Source organism: Nematostella vectensis, chromosome 12 (genome assembly GCF_932526225.1).
Source record: "Nematostella vectensis chromosome 12, jaNemVect1.1, whole genome shotgun sequence".
In the NCBI taxonomy this organism is placed as follows: Eukaryota; Metazoa; Cnidaria; class Anthozoa; order Actiniaria; family Edwardsiidae; genus Nematostella; species Nematostella vectensis.
In genome coordinates, this window is record NC_064045.1 from 9,310,182 (window position 1) to 9,330,183 (window position 20,002).

The 20,002-nt window shown below is 38.9% G+C and overlaps 1 protein-coding gene across 4 annotated transcripts; it reads left to right on the forward strand.

Moving 5' to 3' along the window:
- The first annotated feature begins 273 nt into the window (after window positions 1-273).
- Window positions 274-19,812, forward strand: LOC5511749. Of its 4 annotated transcripts, XM_048720074.1 has the most exons (11): window positions 274-380; window positions 495-621; window positions 2,430-2,787; window positions 6,961-7,127; window positions 7,915-8,141; window positions 8,514-8,601; window positions 9,240-9,407; window positions 10,860-10,920; window positions 11,771-12,052; window positions 18,011-18,279; window positions 18,426-19,812. In XM_048720074.1, exons 3-11 carry the CDS (start codon window positions 2,699-2,701, stop codon window positions 18,656-18,658), a joined length of 1,584 nt encoding a protein of 527 aa, XP_048576031.1. In that variant the 5' UTR covers window positions 274-380; window positions 495-621; window positions 2,430-2,698; the 3' UTR covers window positions 18,659-19,812. The 4 variants fall into 4 exon arrangements, with proteins under 4 accessions (XP_048576031.1, XP_032237012.1, XP_032237009.1 ...); XM_032381118.2 differs by having other exon boundaries at window positions 304-621; window positions 8,023-8,141; XM_032381119.2 differs by lacking the exon at window positions 2,430-2,787 and having other exon boundaries at window positions 308-621.
- The last annotated feature ends 190 nt before the right edge of the window (window positions 19,813-20,002 follow it).

Consider the following 20,002-nt stretch of genomic DNA (forward strand, 5'->3'; position numbering starts at 1 on the left):
ATTTTTGTAGCAAACACTGGCCAGAGCAAGGAAAATATATAATTGTCCTTTATTTCTTTATACAAAGTTTTATTATCGGGTCAGGTCACATTGCCTATCTTGTAGAGTAAGTATTTCGAGTAACTATCAAAACCTAGGTACAGATATTTGACTCGGTTTGTATAAAATATAACGGATTTTGCAGGACTTTGAAAGATCATCAAATACTATCTTTTTCTAGATCCTTTTTTAAGATAAAACTATGACTGCGCACCCCTCCCCCCCTTAGCAAATCCTAGTTAAGCGCTAAAATGGCTTGTTTGTTTTGTCAGGGCAACTGTTGTTTGTGCCTCTCACAAAACACCTGTCTCTAGAAGCCTTCCAAACTCCCTTCCACAAAGGTAAAATTATAACCCGCACCAAGAACTGTTAGTTTCGTTATTCATTTCGTTATTCTCAAGCTGAATCGTGAATATAGCGTGTCGTTCTCCAGAGCTTGTAATGACTAATTTTAGACCTGGGTAATTGATGAGCTTGGGGAACTTCCAACAAATTCCCATTGCTCTGTCATCGTAATGAAGTCATTGTAATGAAGTCATCGCCTAACAAGTGTGAAAAACAACCATCCAAGCGTTTGAAATAGTAAGTAACAAAGAGCGCTTTTTACGTTTTTGGCAGCTGGGGACATCGGACGTATCCATTGCAAATATGAGTCGCAAACCTTTTTGTTTCCTGGATAATTTGAAATGCTTCTTCAAGGGATTTATAATCTTTCTTTAATCTTTAAAACTTATCTAGTTGTCTCTAGTTATCTACGAAGATGCGATTTTGTACCGCACTCTGGTTTTGAATAATTAACATTACTTGTATTTTTTGTCTTTGACTGGTTTCCTGTTACAATGTTTGGGTTATCGGAATTCAATAAGAATTAGCTTGTATCTTTTATTAGTTATATCAAGGTTTACTATTATACTTGAACAGCAAAGCCATTTTCAAGATGAATTATGAATTATAAATTATGGCTGTAAAATGGTTGGGAATAATAAATTATTGGTTTCAAAACTAAAGGAATAATGAATTATAAAGTTTATCCAAAAAAGGAATTATAGAAATAAATCCGATTATGAATTCTTGAGAAAAATGATGACATGAATAATGAATTATCAAAATAAAATAAGCAGGAATAATGAATTATGACCCCCGAAAACTGGCAAAACAAACTACGAGAATATCTATGTATCTGTTAAATACAATACACCAAAAACTTGTATTCGACTGCCCTGAGAAAGTCTTATTAAAAACGAAAATTAGGCAGATTCGAATACCAGTTTTTGGCGCATAAAAAAGCACGTTTTTCATAAATCCTTCATTATTAACTAACGTTATTACTTTCGTCTAGGTCGTTATTATTAGTGTTATTATGCACCCCAATTATTCAGGTTTATTTGCTTTTTAACGAACTTATTCGCCTATTGGCAATATGAGATGTTTAACGAAATAATTCGCCATTCACAGAGTTGCATGCAGAGGAAAAGCATAAAGTATTAAATTCATTCAAAGCCCCCGAATACTGCCATATGATTTAATAAAACCTATTCATGCAACGGCACAAAACAAGTCATGTCAGAATTAATTAAATCAATTCCAGAGAGAGAGAAAAAAAGAAAGAAAGAGAGAGAGAGATTCATCACACCAAAATTTACATTAAGTAATAATAATAATTTTATTATTTATATAGCGCAAAATTCATTATTATATGATCTAATGCGCTTTACAGCAACTAAAAATTATATATGTGCTAAAACTAAGCTAAAACTACTAACTGTACTATACTAACTATACTAAAATTATATATTATCTAAAAATATGCCAAATTAAATAAATGAGTCTTTAAAAATTTCTTGAAAGTTAAAATACATGTCGCTGCCCTAACGTGTTGTGGTAGTGAGTTCCATACCACTGAGGCCGCAACCTGGAAGGCACGGTCCCCAGTGGTTTTGCCTGTCCTAATGCTAGACCTTTCTAAGATATTACTATTTGTTGATCTAAGATTGTAATTCGACTGCCTAGCTTTTATTAGATCGCTGAGGTAAGCGGGAGCAATGCCATGTAATGCTTTAAATGTAATAAGAGCTATTTTAAAAGTAATCCTAAAGTTAACAGGTAGCCTGTGGAGATCTAACATAACAGGTGTAATATGAGAGTAGCGTGGCGTGTTCGATATTAATCTTGCTGCTGCATTTTGAGCGCGCTGAAGTCTGTTGATTTGTATTGCAGGAAGGCCATATAAAAGCAAATTACAATAGTCTAATCTACTTATCACCAGAGCCTGTACTAGAGTCTTAGTTGCATCTTTGGATAAAAATTTACGTATTCGTCTAATATTAAAATTAGAATAAAAAGCAGACTGACATGTCTTGGTGATGTGTTGTTCAAATTTAACATTACAGTCAAACCAGAAACCAAGGTTTCTAGCTTCGCCTACAGGTGGCACAGCAGTCTCGGCTACTAGAAGACTGTTAGTCCCTACTTTTTCCAGCTGCTGGCGCGTTCCAATGAGCATGAACTCAGTCTTGTCCTCGTTGATCTTGAGCTTGTCCGCGACCATCCACGACCTCACCGCCCTGATGCATCGCTCCATGGCACACCTGGCCTCTGTCTCACCGACAGAGCTGTCAGCTTTGAATGAGAGGTACAGCTGGGTGTCGTCAGCGTATGCATGTGCGTGAGGCAGATGGGATTTGATGACCTCAAACAACTTGATTGCATAAATGGAGAAGAGGAGAGGACCGAGGCAGGATCCTTGAGGTACACCAAATGATAAACTGCATCTGTCAGACTGTTTTCCATCAACAACAACACGTTGTGCCCGATCAGTCAGATATGATGTAAGCCATCTAAGAGCATCGCCAGCAACGCCAAATGATGTGTTAAGGCGTTGGAGAAGTATGCAATGATCGATAGTGTCAAATGCCGCGCTCAAATCTAGCAGCACCAAAAGGGTCACGTGCTGGCTGTTCATGTTGATCAGGATGTCATTTGCAATCTTTAAAAGAGCTGTCTCCGTGCTGTACGATTTCCTATAAGCCGATTGTAGCTCAGGTAGGAGAACATTTTCCGTGACGTGGGCGTAAAGTTGATTAAATACCGCCCTCTCCGTGATCTTGGAAGTAAACTGCAAATTACTGACTGGACGTAGATTGTTATTTCCGGTGTCCTTAGCACCTTTTTTAAGTAAGGGAGTTACAGCGGCTTCCTTCCAGTCAGCAGGGAAATGACCAGTAGACAGAGATGAGTTTACCATATTAGTTATGACAGGGAGAAGAACTTCGAGAGAGTCGTAGACCAGACAAGTCGGCATAGGATCAAGAATGCACGTTTTCTTCGCTGACCCGCTCATCAAGTCGTTCACATCAGATTCACTCAAGGTGTTAAAATGAGTGAGTGTTCTGTTTTCCCTTGACCATGGCCTGTCCGGGGGGACGAGCTCCACGTCTTGTGAGGACAGACTAGTAGCGTCTATGTCAGCTCGGATGGTATTTATCTTGCGTACAAAGTATCTCCCAATATCATTCGCTAGTACGGTCTTATTAGCATGCTCAGGAAAGCGAAGTCCTGTATTCCCACCCAGAAGCTTGCTTGCAGCATCGAAGAGCTTTCTCTGGTCGGAGCTATTCTCAGCGACGAATTGAGTGTAGTACTCGTCTCTCGCTTTGTTCCATTGCATTGGTGACGTGATTTCTTTTCTTTTTGAAATCAGCGAGGTCGCTAGGCAGTTTAGACTTCCTACATTTCCTCTCCGCTTTCCTGCGAGCACGCTTAGCTTGATCGATCTCATCATTGTACCAGGGCACCACTGGGCGAGTAACCCGAGTCCGTGTCTTATTGGGTGCATGTCGGTTTAGTAATTTTGCAAGGGTGTTGTTATACTCTTTTACATATATATCAAGCTCATTCGCAGTTGATGGCGAGTCTTTAGTGCACAGGGGGGATTGCAGCATTTCAGCTTTCAGCTGCTCCAAATCAATAGACATAAGCCTCCGGTAGTTGATGGTATTGACGAGAAGACCAGGTCTAGGTAGACCTAGACGAAATCGTACTACAGCGTGATCAGATAAAAAATGATCAACAACTGGTGCGCCGGTGACTAAACTCTCGGACATACGTGTTATAGCGAGATCGAGAATATGCCCGTCTTGGTGCGTCGGCTGGTCTACATGTTGCACTAGACCCAAGGCTCTTAGTGTTTCCAAGAATTTTTGGGCGTCAGGATCGTTCGGCTCGTCGACATGTATATTAAAGTCACTGGTTATAAGTAAGTTTTCTTTGCATAACAACAGGCTCTCTAAGTATTCAGGGAACTCCGAGTGGAAGACGCTTGTCGGGACACGATGAGCCTCTGAGTAGGGTGGTCTGAATATAACAATAACCCGCAGGTTATAGGAGGATGACTTCACAAGTAACTCTGAGAACTCAAACGACTCACGCGAACTAATGCCAGACTTAACCGTAGACACGTCAAGTGAGTCTCGGTACAGTAGTCCAGTAGCGCCACCACGTCGGTTTGGCCTTGATTGTAAGACGCAACTATAACCTTGCGGGCACATCTCCGTCTTCACGGCCAAGTCACTTGGCGACAACCAATGTTCCGTTAGAGCCATTAAATCCACGCTGTGATCACATATGTAATCATTGATCACGGTTGTTTTGTTCCTGACCGACCGAGCATTGATGTGGCAGAACACCATCTGCTTATGTGGCTTTATGTTACCAGGAACGCGATTTATTTTGATTAGATTGTTAGTGTCCCGCCAGATGCACTGCTGCTTTTCAAACCGTTGAGCTGTTTGCGAGGGAGTAGTTAATGGAATGCGACTCGTGTTAACTCGTCCGGTAGTGTGACTCCATTGTCTATTGGTAGTATTCTTTAGGGAGCTGTCATCATGTCCCAAAGGACCTGGGTTGAGCTTAAACACGGGATCGCCCTCAAGCTGCACGCGGAATGTAGCGGTAGTGTTGGGGTAGTACAAGCATGGCCGGCTACACCTCTTTGCACGTGAGAAGCCAAACATCGCAAACTTCCAGCGCGAAGATGTAAATTCGGTGCCAACCAGGTTGATCCCGAACGAAAAATTGCTCTGAACGCCGAAGAAACCCGTCCCAACTGACCAATTCCGCGCTCCGACGATTGTCAGAAACAGCAACAGAGTGCTTGTAGACAGAAATAAGGCCATAGTGACTCGCAGGCTGAGTAAAATTAAGAAAAATGCGGAGCTTCAAGAAATACGTTTGGATATTTGTCGAATTTCTCGCAAAGGGCCCTAGAAGCCCCTAAAGGTTCTGCGTGGCAAAAAAAAGCTGTTCTAAGGGTTTTTTTTATTAAATACACCGAGGGGAGGGGGGGGGGGGGAGGGAAGATATTTAGGGGGGGGGGCTCTAAAAATTTTTAGCCACCAAAAGGGGGGGCTCTGAATTTTTTAAGAACCATACTTTTTAGCTTTAACATTTTACTGATATGTTCTAGTTTGTAGCACAAATACATATTAAATATTAAGCCTAATGACAAATGTATTTAATACTTTTTTATAACTGTCTTTATAAACCATAATATAGATACTTCCAGTATATAACAGTTGGTTACCTGTACAGTTTATTATCAGAATAACAGGAACAAATTGAAATAAACTTCTAAACAGTGGTGGAGCATGCGAACCCCCAAAACGATATAGATACATTTTTTTACGTTGGACATTATCCCTTTTTTTTTACAGAAAAATAATTTTAACAAAAACAAATGTATACTTTTCCACAGGCGTCCGAGGGGCGGACCATTAGACTTTTGAGGAAGCGGGACTTTGAAAAGCAAACAACTGATTGAAAAACTCCCTGCACCATTAAACACAAATCCTCCTGACTTGAATTCATCCCCCTACCCCCTTGGGCTGCCTTTTTTTTATTATTTCCATGTCTGTTCATTCCAAAATCACTGAGAAGGTAAAAAGCTAGAACTGTTCCTGTGTTGGAATCTGAAATAATGTTGAACTTGACTGGATCATCAACTCCGACAAGGAGGGCGACTTCGCAGTATTTATTTTCCAGATTTTAAGCCTTTTTCTTAGCGAGGTCGTAAGGCGGGGGGGGGGGGGGGGGGGGGGGGTGGGTGCGAAATTTTAAGGTGTCTTGAGTAAAAATCTTTCCTCCCCCCTCGGTGTATTTAATGAACACAAAGTGGGATATGGTTGCAAGTTACGTGCCCCCCCCCCCCCCTCAATAATTTCCAAAATTGTAAGGAAATGACCATATACTAGGGACCATATGTTGGGGGTGGGGTGGGGGCATGATACAAAAACACTAAGACATTATAGGGGGGGGGGGGGCACAGGCACTACTGGGCATTTCCTTATAACTTTACTAATATTGTGGGGGATCCAACCACCCTCTCCTACGGCCCTTCTATGATGATGATAAGTGATTGATCGACATGACAGAAAAACCCTGAATATGCGCACTTCGAAGAGATAGAGAAAGAAGATAAAAGTTCTTACAATGGCCATCAGTTTCTTGTATCCCGGACTGATTTTCCCTTTTTATAAAACACAAATAACGTGAAGCCGAAATGCACATATCCAGATTTTGGCTTTTTAAGATAATTTTTTCCTTGATCATCCATGTGTTATGTTTGAGCTTAGGGACGAAAACCTCAAATTTCAATGATACTTTACAAAAAGTCGCATCAATAAAAAAAAGTCGCATTTGATGTTTTGTTTGATATTACTCACTAAGTACTTAGGGGAATCTTCCGCCTTATTTGATGTGAAATGACATCAAGTCAATGACGTCAAGTCATGTTTTTCCGTCATGTCTGATTGATCAGGATGATGACTGATTGATGATGCTGCCGCTGATAAGGAAGATGACAATGCAATGGTGATGACAATGATGACGATGATGAATGCTTCAGCTCTATTTTCCTTTCCACAGGAATAGAACCACGTTTTTAGTTTGTCCGAAAATGAGCTTAAGGTATCCGGTGCTACTGGCTGTACTTATATCACTAGCCAGAGGGCTGGCCTTAGAATCGGACAACTCTAACACTATACAGCGCGACGACTACTTCAAACAAGGAATCTTCCACAAGATGAAGAAAGGTAAGTAACAACCTGGGTAATTTTCACTATGGCGTCTAGCTATTACCACCAAGAAGACCCTGCTGTAGTACGAGGCGCTTTCCCAGGATTGGCTGAGGGGGGGGAGGGGTGGGGGATGGGGTGCGCAGCCATTAGGTGTCATATGGAAAAAAAATGTGAGAAGAATCCTTAATAGAAATGACCCAAATTTTGGCCTCCAAAGGGGGTTGCGCGCGCCGCCTGTGTACACGCCTGTTATAATGCTTAGTCTTGCTTATCGGGTAAGCGTGTAGTTCAGTAAGTTGTAAGTGGGGTTCGACTTTAGTCTGGTCATTGGCTTTATTAAAGAGATAATGGAGTTTTTAGGAAATTTTCAGCTGAGGTAGGGGCTGTGGCGCAAGCTGAGATTTTTTAAATTGTTTTCAAGTTAATATCAATTTAATTTGTTAACTAAAACGTCATGACTTCATTATTACTCATTTTCGTTCAAGGCTGAAAAAGAATTTCTCTATGTGTAAAACGAGAAGTTGTGTCAGTTAAGAGTTCGAGCACTTTCTAGAAATTATTCTAAAAAGTTTAAGAAGAAAAAAATTCGAAAGACACTTTATTTTACTTATTTATAAAAGTATATATCGAATTATTTCAATAGCTTAGAGATAATAAATCATAAACTCGTCTAACATATCATTAAAATGTGATATCATTAAAATTTCAACACAAAATCTCGGTCTATAAACAAGACTGACACCAATATCTTGATGTAATATAAAAATACATAACAAGCTAAATGACAACGATTTGCGTACAGGAGGCGTACTGATTAACGCTACCATCGCAACAGTCCTTGTGTCATCACCGATAGACTGCACATTTGAATGCATAGAGACTGACAGCTGTCAATCATTTAACTTTCAAGAAGAAGAAAAAGAGACGGAATTACATCAGTGTGAGCTACTGAACAAAACAGCCAAATCGACAGTATCGGGAGACTTCCTGTGTAAACCCGGCTTTGCTTTTTATGGGACTGGTGACAAGGTAGTTATATATGGTTTTTGTTAAAATATGATCTTTGTAGATGCCCTTAACAAATATCACATTTCAGGACCGGGGCCTGAGAGGATAAAGCGGTTTCGACTTGATTTTTTAGGCCTGAACATATAATACACGGTGATTTCGTTATTAGAAAAATGCATACCATATTTGGAAATCCACTCCAATCATTTTTTTCGCTTTTTCGTTGCCCTAGAGCTCGTATACGTTGAGAAATTATATATACGTGAACTATTGGCCGCCATTTTGACTGGGAATGAGAACGGGATTTTATGTCAAAAGCTTCCGGGAAGAAGACATGAGCAACCAACCCCCCACCCCAACCCCTCTTTCATGATCCTGTTTACACACCAATAGGTGGCTTCTATCTGCGAAAGGTCTCCCTGTGGTGGAGACGACATCTGCCTACCGTTGGCCAATACGTGCCTTAATTACACCTGCGTAGGTAAGCCATGAGTCAAGTTTCAAAAATTACTTGTCGAAGTGTGATCAGCTGAGTCCGGGAAAACATCCTACCATCCCCTCCCCTCTAGAGGCCCATTCCCATGTGTTTGTTTGGGGATGTTGGATCATTTCTTGGATCAAACATTTAGATCTATAGTGCTTTTCTCAGGGTAAATGTTTTCTTGGATCAAACATTTAAATCTCTAGTGCTTTTCTAGGGGTGAATGTTTTCTTTGATCAAACATTTTAATTTTGAGTGCTTTTCTAGGGGTGAATGTTTTCTTTGATCAAACATTTAGATCTCTAGTGCTTTTCTGGGGGTGAATGTTTTCTTGGATCAAACATTTAGATCTCTAGTGCTTTTCTTAGGGTGAATGTTTTCTTGGATCAAACATTTAGATCTCTAGTGCTTTTCTGGGGGTGAATGTTTTTTTTTTGGATCAAACATCCCTAGTGCTTTTCTGGGGGTGAATGTTTTCTTGGATCAGACATTTAGATCTCTAGTGCTTCTCTTGGGGTGAATATTTTCCTGGAACAAGCATTTAGACCCCTAGTGGTTTTCTTGGGGTAAATGTTTGGATCAAACATTTTTCTTAAATATTTTAAAAATGTTTAAAAGAGCTTTTGCATTGTCTGCAGAATGGGCTGAGTTTAACTCGTCGTTGTTCAAGTACAATTCCACGCCATCGACCTGGCTTGAAGCCAAGACCGCCTGTAATTCACACGGAGGTCACCTGGTGTCTATTGCGAGCGAGCAAGAGAATAACTTTCTGTACGAAAAAATACTCAAGTTTCGCTGCGCAGACTGTAAGTTTCTTGGAGCTATATAAAACACGGGCAAACAAAATGGCTTTTGTAGTATGATGATGATGGTAAATGCGATAGAAATAACAATATTATAATGTTGATTATGATAATTATGGTGATGATGATAATGGTGATGATGATAATAATGGTGATGATAATAATGGTGATGACGATGATGATGATGACGACGATGACGAGGCGACAACGACGGCAACGATGATAATGGTGACGTCCCACCACTGTTAATAATTGCATATTTTTACGTGCGGTATTTCTATGTTTCCAACAACAACAACTATATTGACAACGACGAATGATGATGATACTAATTGGATGATTATGATAATATATGTGACGGATTGAACAGTTTTAGCATCAGTATTAGTTGCGTGACATGTTCTTGTGAAACTAAGCCCCGTGCAAACTATGCGCCAGCATCGCTTGCCAGACGTTGGCCCATAATGTAGGCGCAGTTTGAACACCGTGCTGGGAGGTGCTGGCGGGAGCTGGCGAGTGTTGGCGAAATTCTGATTGAGTTCAGCTTTGCTGACGCAGTTTGCACACGAACCCATCAAAGCTGGGCTAATTTGGATCGTTTCAATGGCGAAAAATAGCTCGCGTTCAAATAATGCTGTCTTTTCAAAGTAAATAAACGTTACCGCATCTAAAAAGAAAACATCGAAATTTTTGTCGCGAAACCTATATTTGACTGAAATTTATCATGCAGAACACAATCTCGTGTGCTACTTTCTATCAGATTAAATTCATTGTTTTTTATCGTCCTCTTGTCGTAAAAATGGTGACTGGGTTGCCTTTTGAAAATACAAGTACAATATTGTAGTCTTGGGTTGCCTTTGGTCGTTCATGCATCAAACGGCGCTAAGCAAGCGTAGACCTATTAATTAACATGCTGTCGGGTGCTGGCGCAGTTTGCACAGGGCTTTATTGTTATGTAAATCAGGGGGGGCTTGTTCAAGTGTGAGAGAGCGGAGTTGGAGCGTTAAAAAAGTCATGTTTTTATGCATGAGCATTTACAACGGGATTTTGCTTGTAAAACATGTCGTGTCATAGCCGTATCAGGCCTCGAATTATTTGTGGGGGGTAAGGATGGAGCACGATACATAAACATTAAGAAAATATTGGGGTGAGGGGGGTGGTACAGCCACCCACCCATTGCTTATTTCCTTATAATTTTCGACTATGTGGGGGCGGGGGTGGGGGTACGTGCCCCCAGTGCCCCACCACTGCTACGGCCCTGCGAGTAAACGTTAGGTTGAAAAAGGAGATATTAAGGAGTAGTGGGCCGAGCGGAAGGGGGGAGTTCGAGTCGTGACATATGATGATAATTGAAATGATGATGATGACGACGAGGGTGATTAATTAAATGGTGTTTATGGCGATGGTGATGGTGTATGAAGCCCGCAAGAATTAACATACTGCTTTTATTAATAGGTTTCTCTCCAGATCGACTAACAGCAAAGTGGGAACTCGATGGGACAGACAGTGGTATCACGTAAGCGAATCCTTGTCAGCCATAACAACACTTGTCAATCAAAGGACACTCGATCAAAAAGGCTAAAAGGAAATCACCTTCCGTCTTCTCTAGGTTCACCCTATTCCCAAGGGTTGTAGATTGTGTCCTCTGAAGGGGAGAACGATTCTGGTCGTAGGTGGTCTTGTGTCTCGATTCCTATTAGCCCCGCCGCCAACTTCAAATTGAATGCCATTTTGATTTTTAGCAGGAAACAGGGAAAGGTTATAATCATCACTATATAATCATTTAGGCCTAGATTATACGGCGTGCCGCACGTCGCACTATTCCGGCTCGGCTAAGGTTCGACCATAGAGCGGCACGATAATGCGACTCTGGCACGCCGTTTAATCTAAGCCTTATTCAACTAAAGTACCAGTTCGCATCATGATCATCATCATTATCGTAATCATCATCATCATCATTATTGAATCTTCATCATCATCATCATTATTGAATCTTCATCATCATCATCATTATCGTAATCATCATCATCATCATTATTGAATCATCATCATCATCATCATCATCATCATCGTAATCATCATCATCATCATTATTGAATCTTCATCATCATCATCATTATCGTAATCATCATCATCATCATCATCATCATCATCATTATCGTAATCATCATCATCATCATCATTATCGTAATCATCATCATCATCATCATTATTGAATCTTCATCATCATCATCATTATTGAATCTTCATCATCATCATCATTATTGAATCTTCATCATCATCATCATTATTGAATCTTCATCATCATCATCATCATTATCGTGTTGTCATATTTTGACACACCTAACTTTTCTCTTTTCCATTAGTACGTACGGTAATGCAAGATACCAGGTAGTAGATGGCAAGACGGCCTTGTACCTGGACGGAACAAGTGGTTCTTATGCCACAATTCCAGACGTCGATTTTCGGAAGACCAGATTCACCATCAGCCTGTGGATGAGGCCGATGACACCCATGCCAACTTGCGCCCATTTTCTTGCTGATTGGTCGAATCCCTTTCAGTTCCGTTTCACACTTCATGAAAATGGGAATATAGGTCTGCAAATTCGAAACACAGCTGGACAAGATATGCTTTACATGTCTTCAAAGTAAGCAACATAAAAACGGAAATATGTCCATGGAAATAATTCCATCACGACCCGCATTTCCCTGAAATTATAAACCCACCTGAAAACGTCTTGAAACTAGAACCTTAAGTTTCAACCTCTATCCATCTCCACGAACTACATAAGTGAAAATAGGCTGTTTAACATTTGATTCAACCAACACACACACACGCACACACACAAGTTATTTTGTTTTCCTGGGAAGTAATGTTCCTAATTGGGTAAACCAATCGTTAAAGAAAAGGATCCTTTTTTTTCCTGTTTTCTTCCTGTCAAGGAAAAGTTTTACACAGGAAGCTCGCATTAAACAAAAGCAAACATAATTTTTTTTTCTCTTCCTTACGAATTGAGATGCGAAAATTAGTTCATAAACAAACCGACGCTTAATAGCGAAGCCATCGCGGCCGCAGGCCGCACGCGGGGCTGCATGGGTATAGAAATATGGTAAGCTATGCGACTTGGTTTTGTTGTCATCGCGCGGTTACCCTGTGGTGTCACAACCAGCCAGTAATCCAGCCGCGCAACTCCCAGGCCCCACTCGGTCTTACTCTTTTACGTTTTTTTTACCGCCTCACTTTAGTGCTTCAAAGTTCGTATGTTCACAGAAAAAAAAGCAGCTTGAAAATAGTATTTAATAAATAAAATATGCCGATTCAAATGGGCTAAAGTCTTTGAGGAACCGTTTTGTCTGAAGTACATGCCGATAGTAAAATCTACCCGAGTGTTCGTGAATCCCGCCTGTCGCAGCAGCTAAAAGAGGACTAAGAGAGTCTGATCCTGAGAAAAGGGCCTTTGGATTGATGTGTGTTTTCAGCTATAAAAATCATTCGCTTGTGTCGACGAGTTCTTTGCTAGCAGAAAGTCAACAAAATCGAACACAACCACAGGCGACAAACAGAAAGCGAAAAAAAAAACACTGCCAAGGTGAGTTTTATTTAATATTTTTATCAAAGATCTTTCTATTCGTAATAATCCAGAGTTAACGGTGTTAATCCAGTGTTAACGACAACCATATGACGGTTCTCGCTTGCTACTAAAGTCGCGCATCAAACAGACCTCTCCAAAAAGAGTCCTCTATATCTAAGCTTTCTTTTGCCATTAGGGCTGTTATGGTGTTACGATCCGTAAAGTTCGACAACTGATTTGTTTGTGCGGTATGTAAATTAAGAGAGCGAGTCGGCTGTCGATGTTTTCTTGTCTTTTCAAAACAAAATGTTAATGGCGACCACAACTTTACTATGACGGCTTTGCGCTTGCTATTTAACTTGCGCATCAAAAGGCCTCCTAAAAAGAATCTCCTTTATCTCAGACTTTAATTTGCTATTACGATTATCGACTATGACCCGAAAGCAGACTAAGAAAGCGAGAAAAAACTGTTAAGCTGAAATATAGCTCAAAATTAAAATTAACAAACCAAGCATTTCTCAAAAGAGCGATTTTGCCTTGTGGTTTTCCCGCACTGATAAACGTTTTTCAAATCCCAGAAAGAAGTTCTTGTCTTCGTGAAGCCAATCATTTCTTCGGATCAACGATCTTGAAAAACGAAAAATCGTTCTCGCCTTCGAGTCTTCGAGTGTTAATTTCGGCGATGAACGATTTAAAAACAGGAAGAACGATCTTGTCTTCGGAAGAACGATATTGCCTTCGGACAGACGATCTTGACGGGGAAACGTTTTTGAAAATCGGATATCGTTTCTCGTAGAAACCTGATATCGTTTTGAATATCGTAAAAGCGTTCTGCATAATCCGTTGTCGTTGTTGTTGTTATTATGTAGACGACGATCTGTATTGAGAATATGAAAGTTCTTTTTCTTTTATTGTTGTGCTTTTATAAGGCTCGTTTGTTCGTGTTTTTTTTTTCCATAACCAATCGCTCTCAAACTAAAACACCGTAACAGCTTTGACGTCAATATGCAATATCAAAGTCATCTATCCTTGTTTTAATTGGCTAAAATATCATCTACTTGAATTCCAATTGGCTTATAATTTTAACTTGCACACAATGATTTTAATTCCACCCAAAATCGCCATGAAAATGTTAAATAAGTTACGTAAATACTTACAAGTTCTAGTAATTTAAGGCGTATGTTCCTCACGGAACGTGGTCTAATCAAACAATTTGAGCATAAATCCTTTGATATTCTTCGTTCTCTCTATATACTTTATCATTGACTGCGTCAAGAAGGCTGACAAATATCATCCTGTCATATATTGCTAAATAAGACCTTCATATTCATTTAGTCTTTTCGAAGATACAGCAACTTTTTCAACATTATCATAACTACATTTACTTTACATACAAGAGAATTTTCTCATCGAAATTAGAAAAACAAAATGCAACCCCTATTACCTATTTTTTTTTTTGCTTTTATGTTGTCTGCATCTTGCACACTTTCTAATGTGTTTATTTATTTTTATTCAAATAGTAAGGTTATAAATGGCATGATGAAAATATTGTTTTGAAAGAAAAATAATTAATTAATTGCTTTCACTTTTATTTAGGTAAAACCAACCAAAACTACCTGAGGGCTATGATTGATTCTAAAGGCTGGAAGGCATGAGAATAGGCAAATGTGTTAAAGCAAGAGACCATGATATAAGAGAACGAATCCCCGTGGCCCATGATAACGTCCAAGAAAGCTATTTTTAGATTGCGCGAGCTTGTCAATCATAGCATCCATACATGGTTCGTCGGACCATATTTGATTATGGACACCACGAGCTAGTACTATTTCACACCAATTTTTTTCCCTCTGCACTTCTTGAATTCGTCCACTACCTGTTTTTATCCTTTTAGCAACTCTTCAAGGCTCATGCTAACAATGCTACTCATGGGGTGGTGTCCTGTTATCTGTTAAGTTATCTAATGTTCAGTTATCTAAATGTTATATAAATAATTAAACGGGAAGACGTCGGGGAGACGGTGAATTTGAAGTTCATTCAAGATGCATCGTGCAGACTCCAAAAAAGCTATTTTTCCCTGCAATTCGGTGAGATAGAATACCTAGCATTCTCAGAGTCTATGCTATGTATTTTAATGCAAGAAGGCCTTTAATTTTTTTTGATTTATAACATTTTTAGATGTTCAGAAATCATGTCACTCAAGAAACCCTTGTCATTGGAATAAGATTTACTTCATTATAAAAATTTGAAATCTTTTATTTGTAATATCGGTATGAATATAATGGTATTAAGTTCTGGATGTATCTTTTTCATTAAAAGGGAATTGGAAGAGATTTGTGTTTTGTAAACACAGATTTATGATTGATTGTTGTGTTATAATTTGCGAATCAGCAGTGAAAACTTTTACTGGGAAAGTTGATCCCAGAGCCTAAAATCACGCACTTTATGCATTTCAATGTCCCAGAAACGGTTGATTGGCAACAGCGTACTCTATGGAAGATCATTTTTACAGCGTTCGTAAAAAAAAGAAGGTATTTTCGGTCAAAAAGATTTCCAAAATATCCTTTGCCGGATTACATTGCTCAAGATGTGAGCGCGCGTAAGACTCATGTTGCTAGGAAACGTGAGCGCTAACCAATCAGAGACGTATCTAAAAATAACTGCTTGTTCTAAAAATAGTTTTTACGGACGTCATCGTTGGAACATACCCTAATACGGGGGATTCGTTCTCTTACATCATTGTCTCTTGCTTAAAGATAATATAATAGGGGATTTCTTACTTTGATACAACATTATAAGTATAATAGTTTTTTTAGAGCAAGATACTTGCTCTCAATAATAAATCTGCAAAGAAAACATTTTTCTATCAACCTAAAGATAATGAGGAAAGGGGAAATGTTAAAAGAGTTTTGTTGCATTACTGTTAATTTGTTTTATCAAAGATGTAGTTTCATTTTTTCCTCTTTTCTCTCTGTTTTTTTTTTACGCAATTAATATTATTTGCTGTTTCCCCTCTGCACCCTGAATAAATTAAAATAGGTTAAGTTTGAAATTAGACAATTTATGACTTTCAGTAATATCAAGGATTTTTTTAGAATTTGCTTCCCAAGTCAATTTGTTCTCCTCCGCTATTGCATTTAATTTTGGAGTAGCATTAGCATGTGTGGATCCAGGGTTTCTAAAAAACAGCAGGCCACCTTGTTAGAGGGTGGGTACACCAATATGTAATGCATGACTGTTATATACTTTGTGATGGAGTATTACCAGTTGTGATAGACATAATTTCCGTATGGCACCTGAAATGTATAACTAATCATTCTATCTTTGGAATGCTGTTTCGTCCAGTACTTGTTTCTTTGCAAGGGCAAAGCTGGTAAGAATGTAGCTTTGATACAAGTGTACAATAATGAAACTTCTATAAAGGGAAGGGGTTTTATTAGAGCAAGGTACTTAAATTATATAAAGATAACAACAAGCTTGTGCTTTTTCAATAATAAATTTTTAAAGAAAACAGTTTTACATCAAACCTAAAGGTAATAGGAAAGGGAAAAATACTATGAAAGTGCTTAGTCAAGTTATTATTGCATTATTGTTTTTAGAATAGAGTCGCATTTTTTTTTAAATAGAGTAACATTTCTCCCTTTTTCCGCTCCCCATTGACTTTTTGTTTATTTGTATATTTATTCCTCTCTACCCCCAACATAGGTCAATGCACATGGTTTGGTTTTTACGCACGTCATCGTTGGAACATACCCTAATACGGGGGATTCGTTCTCTTACATCATGGTCTCTTGCTTAAAGATAATATAATAGGGGATTTCTAACTTTGATACAACATTATAAGTATAATAGTTTTTTTAGAGCAAGATACTTGCTCTCAATAATAAATCTGCAAAGAAAACATTTTTCTATCAACCTAAAGATAATGAGGAAAGGGGAAATTTGCAGAAAATAACAGAAAATAATTGAAAAATCTGTTAAAAATTTAGAAAAATACTAAAACTACCAACGACCTAATCCAAACATGTACAATTATATAATTCATATTAATCAAGTTTGATTTTTTGCTGCCCGGCTTAATTTTGTTTTGTTTTTTAGACATTTTCTGTTCGAGTTGAAAAATACCGAAAAATCGCTAATTATATTCGAGAAATCCATTTTCCCCTCTCAAGCCAAAAATATTTATTCGATTCGTTTCCAACTTTTACAGAATGCTAAGGTCATCAAGGGCTATCTCCTGGCAAAAGATTGTATTTTTGTTCTGAACAAAAAATTTCTTCGTCTAAGACACCTGAACTTTGACATGCTTTTTCACACCAAGGTTAAGTATTTGTTAACTTTCATACTGCATATAAAATATTATTAAATGAATGCTTGTTTGATCCATTTGGAGGGGCCAATAAAATTCATAATTACATGGTAGTAAAAAATGACATATTTTTAATCTCATTAAAAAAAAACATTCTAAAGACACCTAGATCCCCCTAAAACTACCATTATCAGTCAACACAAAAAGGTATTTCAATACCTTTTAAAAATGCTGGCTCCGCCTTTAGGCAGTGCCTAAATCTATATATTACGTTTACTTTGAGTATTTTAATAAATAAAGTCTGAGGTGCGATGAAGAGATTCATAAAATACTAGAGTCCATCAGTAAATTTCTGTCTCCCTGAAGATAAAAGACTAAAAAATATAAATCATAGAAAACCAGTCACCACAAATATATATATTTTTGGCATATTTATTTTATGTAGCAGCCATATATAAAGTAGATATATGTAATAGCTTTATTTCTTTTAGAAAGCTTTGAGGTTCTATATATAAGAACTTCTTCTCCATGTAAAGAAGAAATATTTAAAGACATAGTTTACAATGCGTCTCAATCAAACATTCCTAGAGAAATCCATTCATATATGTCCCACTAACCCTGCACTTGGGCAATCTCTGTGGCCTGACTGACCCTTTTAAACTTCTGCACTTTGAAAATGTGTAAGAGAGAACAATCTGAAATGTCACATTTCTTTTTTTATCTTTCAGCCGTGGTCTGAATTTAAACACTTGGAACCACGTAATCATAACTTGGAAGAGAGAAGAAAAAATGATGAAAATCTTCATTAATGGAACTGAGGCCGGCAGCCAAGCTAGCACCCTGTCAAACGTGGACTTCATGTATAACACCCACTCCGTGTACGACATAGGCCTGAAGAGAGATTCTATGAACTGTTATATGCACGCTCATGTGGCTAGCTTGATGATCATCCATCGGTTTTTCCTTACCAACGAAACGACGTGGCTTTTTCACTCGGGTAAAATGAAATATAAAATATAGTGACAAACTCAATTACCTGTCTGTTCTACTTTCTGTCCCGTTCGTCTGTTGGTCTGTCCACTTGCCTGCCGTTGCGTCTGCCGTAGTTACTACAAACACTTACATTCCATAAATTATTTTCAGGTGCAGACTACAAGAAAATCCACGGGGCTTGGATCGGTCTAAATGACAGAGAAGTCGAGGGTACGATGGTATGGAGTGACGGTACACCGCTGACTTACAGCGTGCTCGACAATAACGATAATTCTTATCACCATGGTTGCACAACCCTAGGAAGCCAGGGGGGTTCAATGAATTGGCTGCTAAATCATTGCATGATAAAGATGCCTTTTATTTGCGAGAAGCCCATGAATTGAAAGCCAAAAAAAAAAATGCTGTCCAGTTACGAAAGGAATTATCATAATTTTCTATGAAAACATCGGCATTATGTCAAACTCTGAACTACACCAACTTAAAACACATGCCTATTTCATGGTATGGACAGGCTTAAAGCATCATGGTGAATCTGCCCACGGGCTTAAGGATAGTGTGAGCGAAGGCTACTTCGGTCCCGACGACAATCCTTTGTATAACGAGCCCTTGTTGTGTGCCTCACTATCCAACGGCCCGTGGCTTCACGAAGGGCGGGGTGGGGGGGGGGGGGGGGAGCACACTAAACTATGGTAACCAAAAGGTAGATTGGCGTGACACTAAAAGTAAGATACAAGGGCATACAACGTGTCCCCGTTCCCACAGACGTTAAAATAGGATATTTCGTCGTTTGAATATGTTCTGATGCCGAAAATATAAATTTTAAAAGTTGCTGCTGGGAAAAAAATAATCTGTTCCTTTTTCCCAGGTGGGACCATTTCTTTTTTATCAGCTAGCATTGGAAAGGATTTTTTCCCTGTTTGCAGTGGTTAGGTATTTTAGCACACGAATTATTGTCCGTATAACCGATCGCGGGAAGGGTTTGTTCCCAAGCATCCGCTCTAGTGCCCCCAAAAATATTCAGCACAACTCGTTCGACTTCCCAATTTGCCAGCAGAACCATTTGGGACGTCTAAAATCTGCCCAGCCAGCAAATAACGGGCTGCGGAAAAGATCCGTTTTGTTCCCTTGTAAGATCACAGGTAGCCCAGGCAATGGTTGCTTGTTCGTAGCTCGGAATTCGGCTGTCCTGAGAGGGGACGAGTAAAGCGTTTTTTTTTTTAAATGTTGTCAATAAAATTGCCTTAACACTTAGAACATGCCTTAATTTTATTGACAACATTTCACAAAAAAAACGCTTTACTCGTCCCCTCTCAGAACAGCCGAATTCCGAGCTACGAACAAGCAACCATTGGTAAGATTTAACTTAGTTTTCTCTTTATTGATATAAGATATTATCCTTATAATTGCTACGATATCTTAACGAGAAAACGAGAAAACGAGCACAATGCACAAAGTATAGGACATGTGATTTTGCACATAATTTACAATCTTATACACAAAATGTGCGTAAGCCAATAAAAATTCAACGCTGCCTCCAGACATTGACTTTAATCGTCTCGAATAAACAAAGGTTAACACATAGCAACGGGTCAGGTGTTATTAGGGCACTTGAAGGTGTAATTTGAGCTTTGAGCTGCGGGCTTGTTTTATTTGAGCCCCGCAAAATTGTTAATTTTTCATCCTAAAAGTGGTTGGAAAAACCCTTAATACACCCAGAATTGACAAAC

Coding starts and splice junctions, on each gene's coding strand:
- LOC5511749 (XM_048720074.1), top strand. CDS start 2,699: ATGTGCGTGAGGCAGATGGGATTTGATGACCTCAAACAACTTGATTGC. Junction 8,602..9,239: donor CCTTAATTACACCTGCGTAG/GTAAGCCATGAG, acceptor CATTGTCTGCAG/AATGGGCTGAGTTTAACTCG. Junction 10,921..11,770: donor GGGACAGACAGTGGTATCAC/GTAAGCGAATCC, acceptor CTTTTCCATTAG/TACGTACGGTAATGCAAGAT.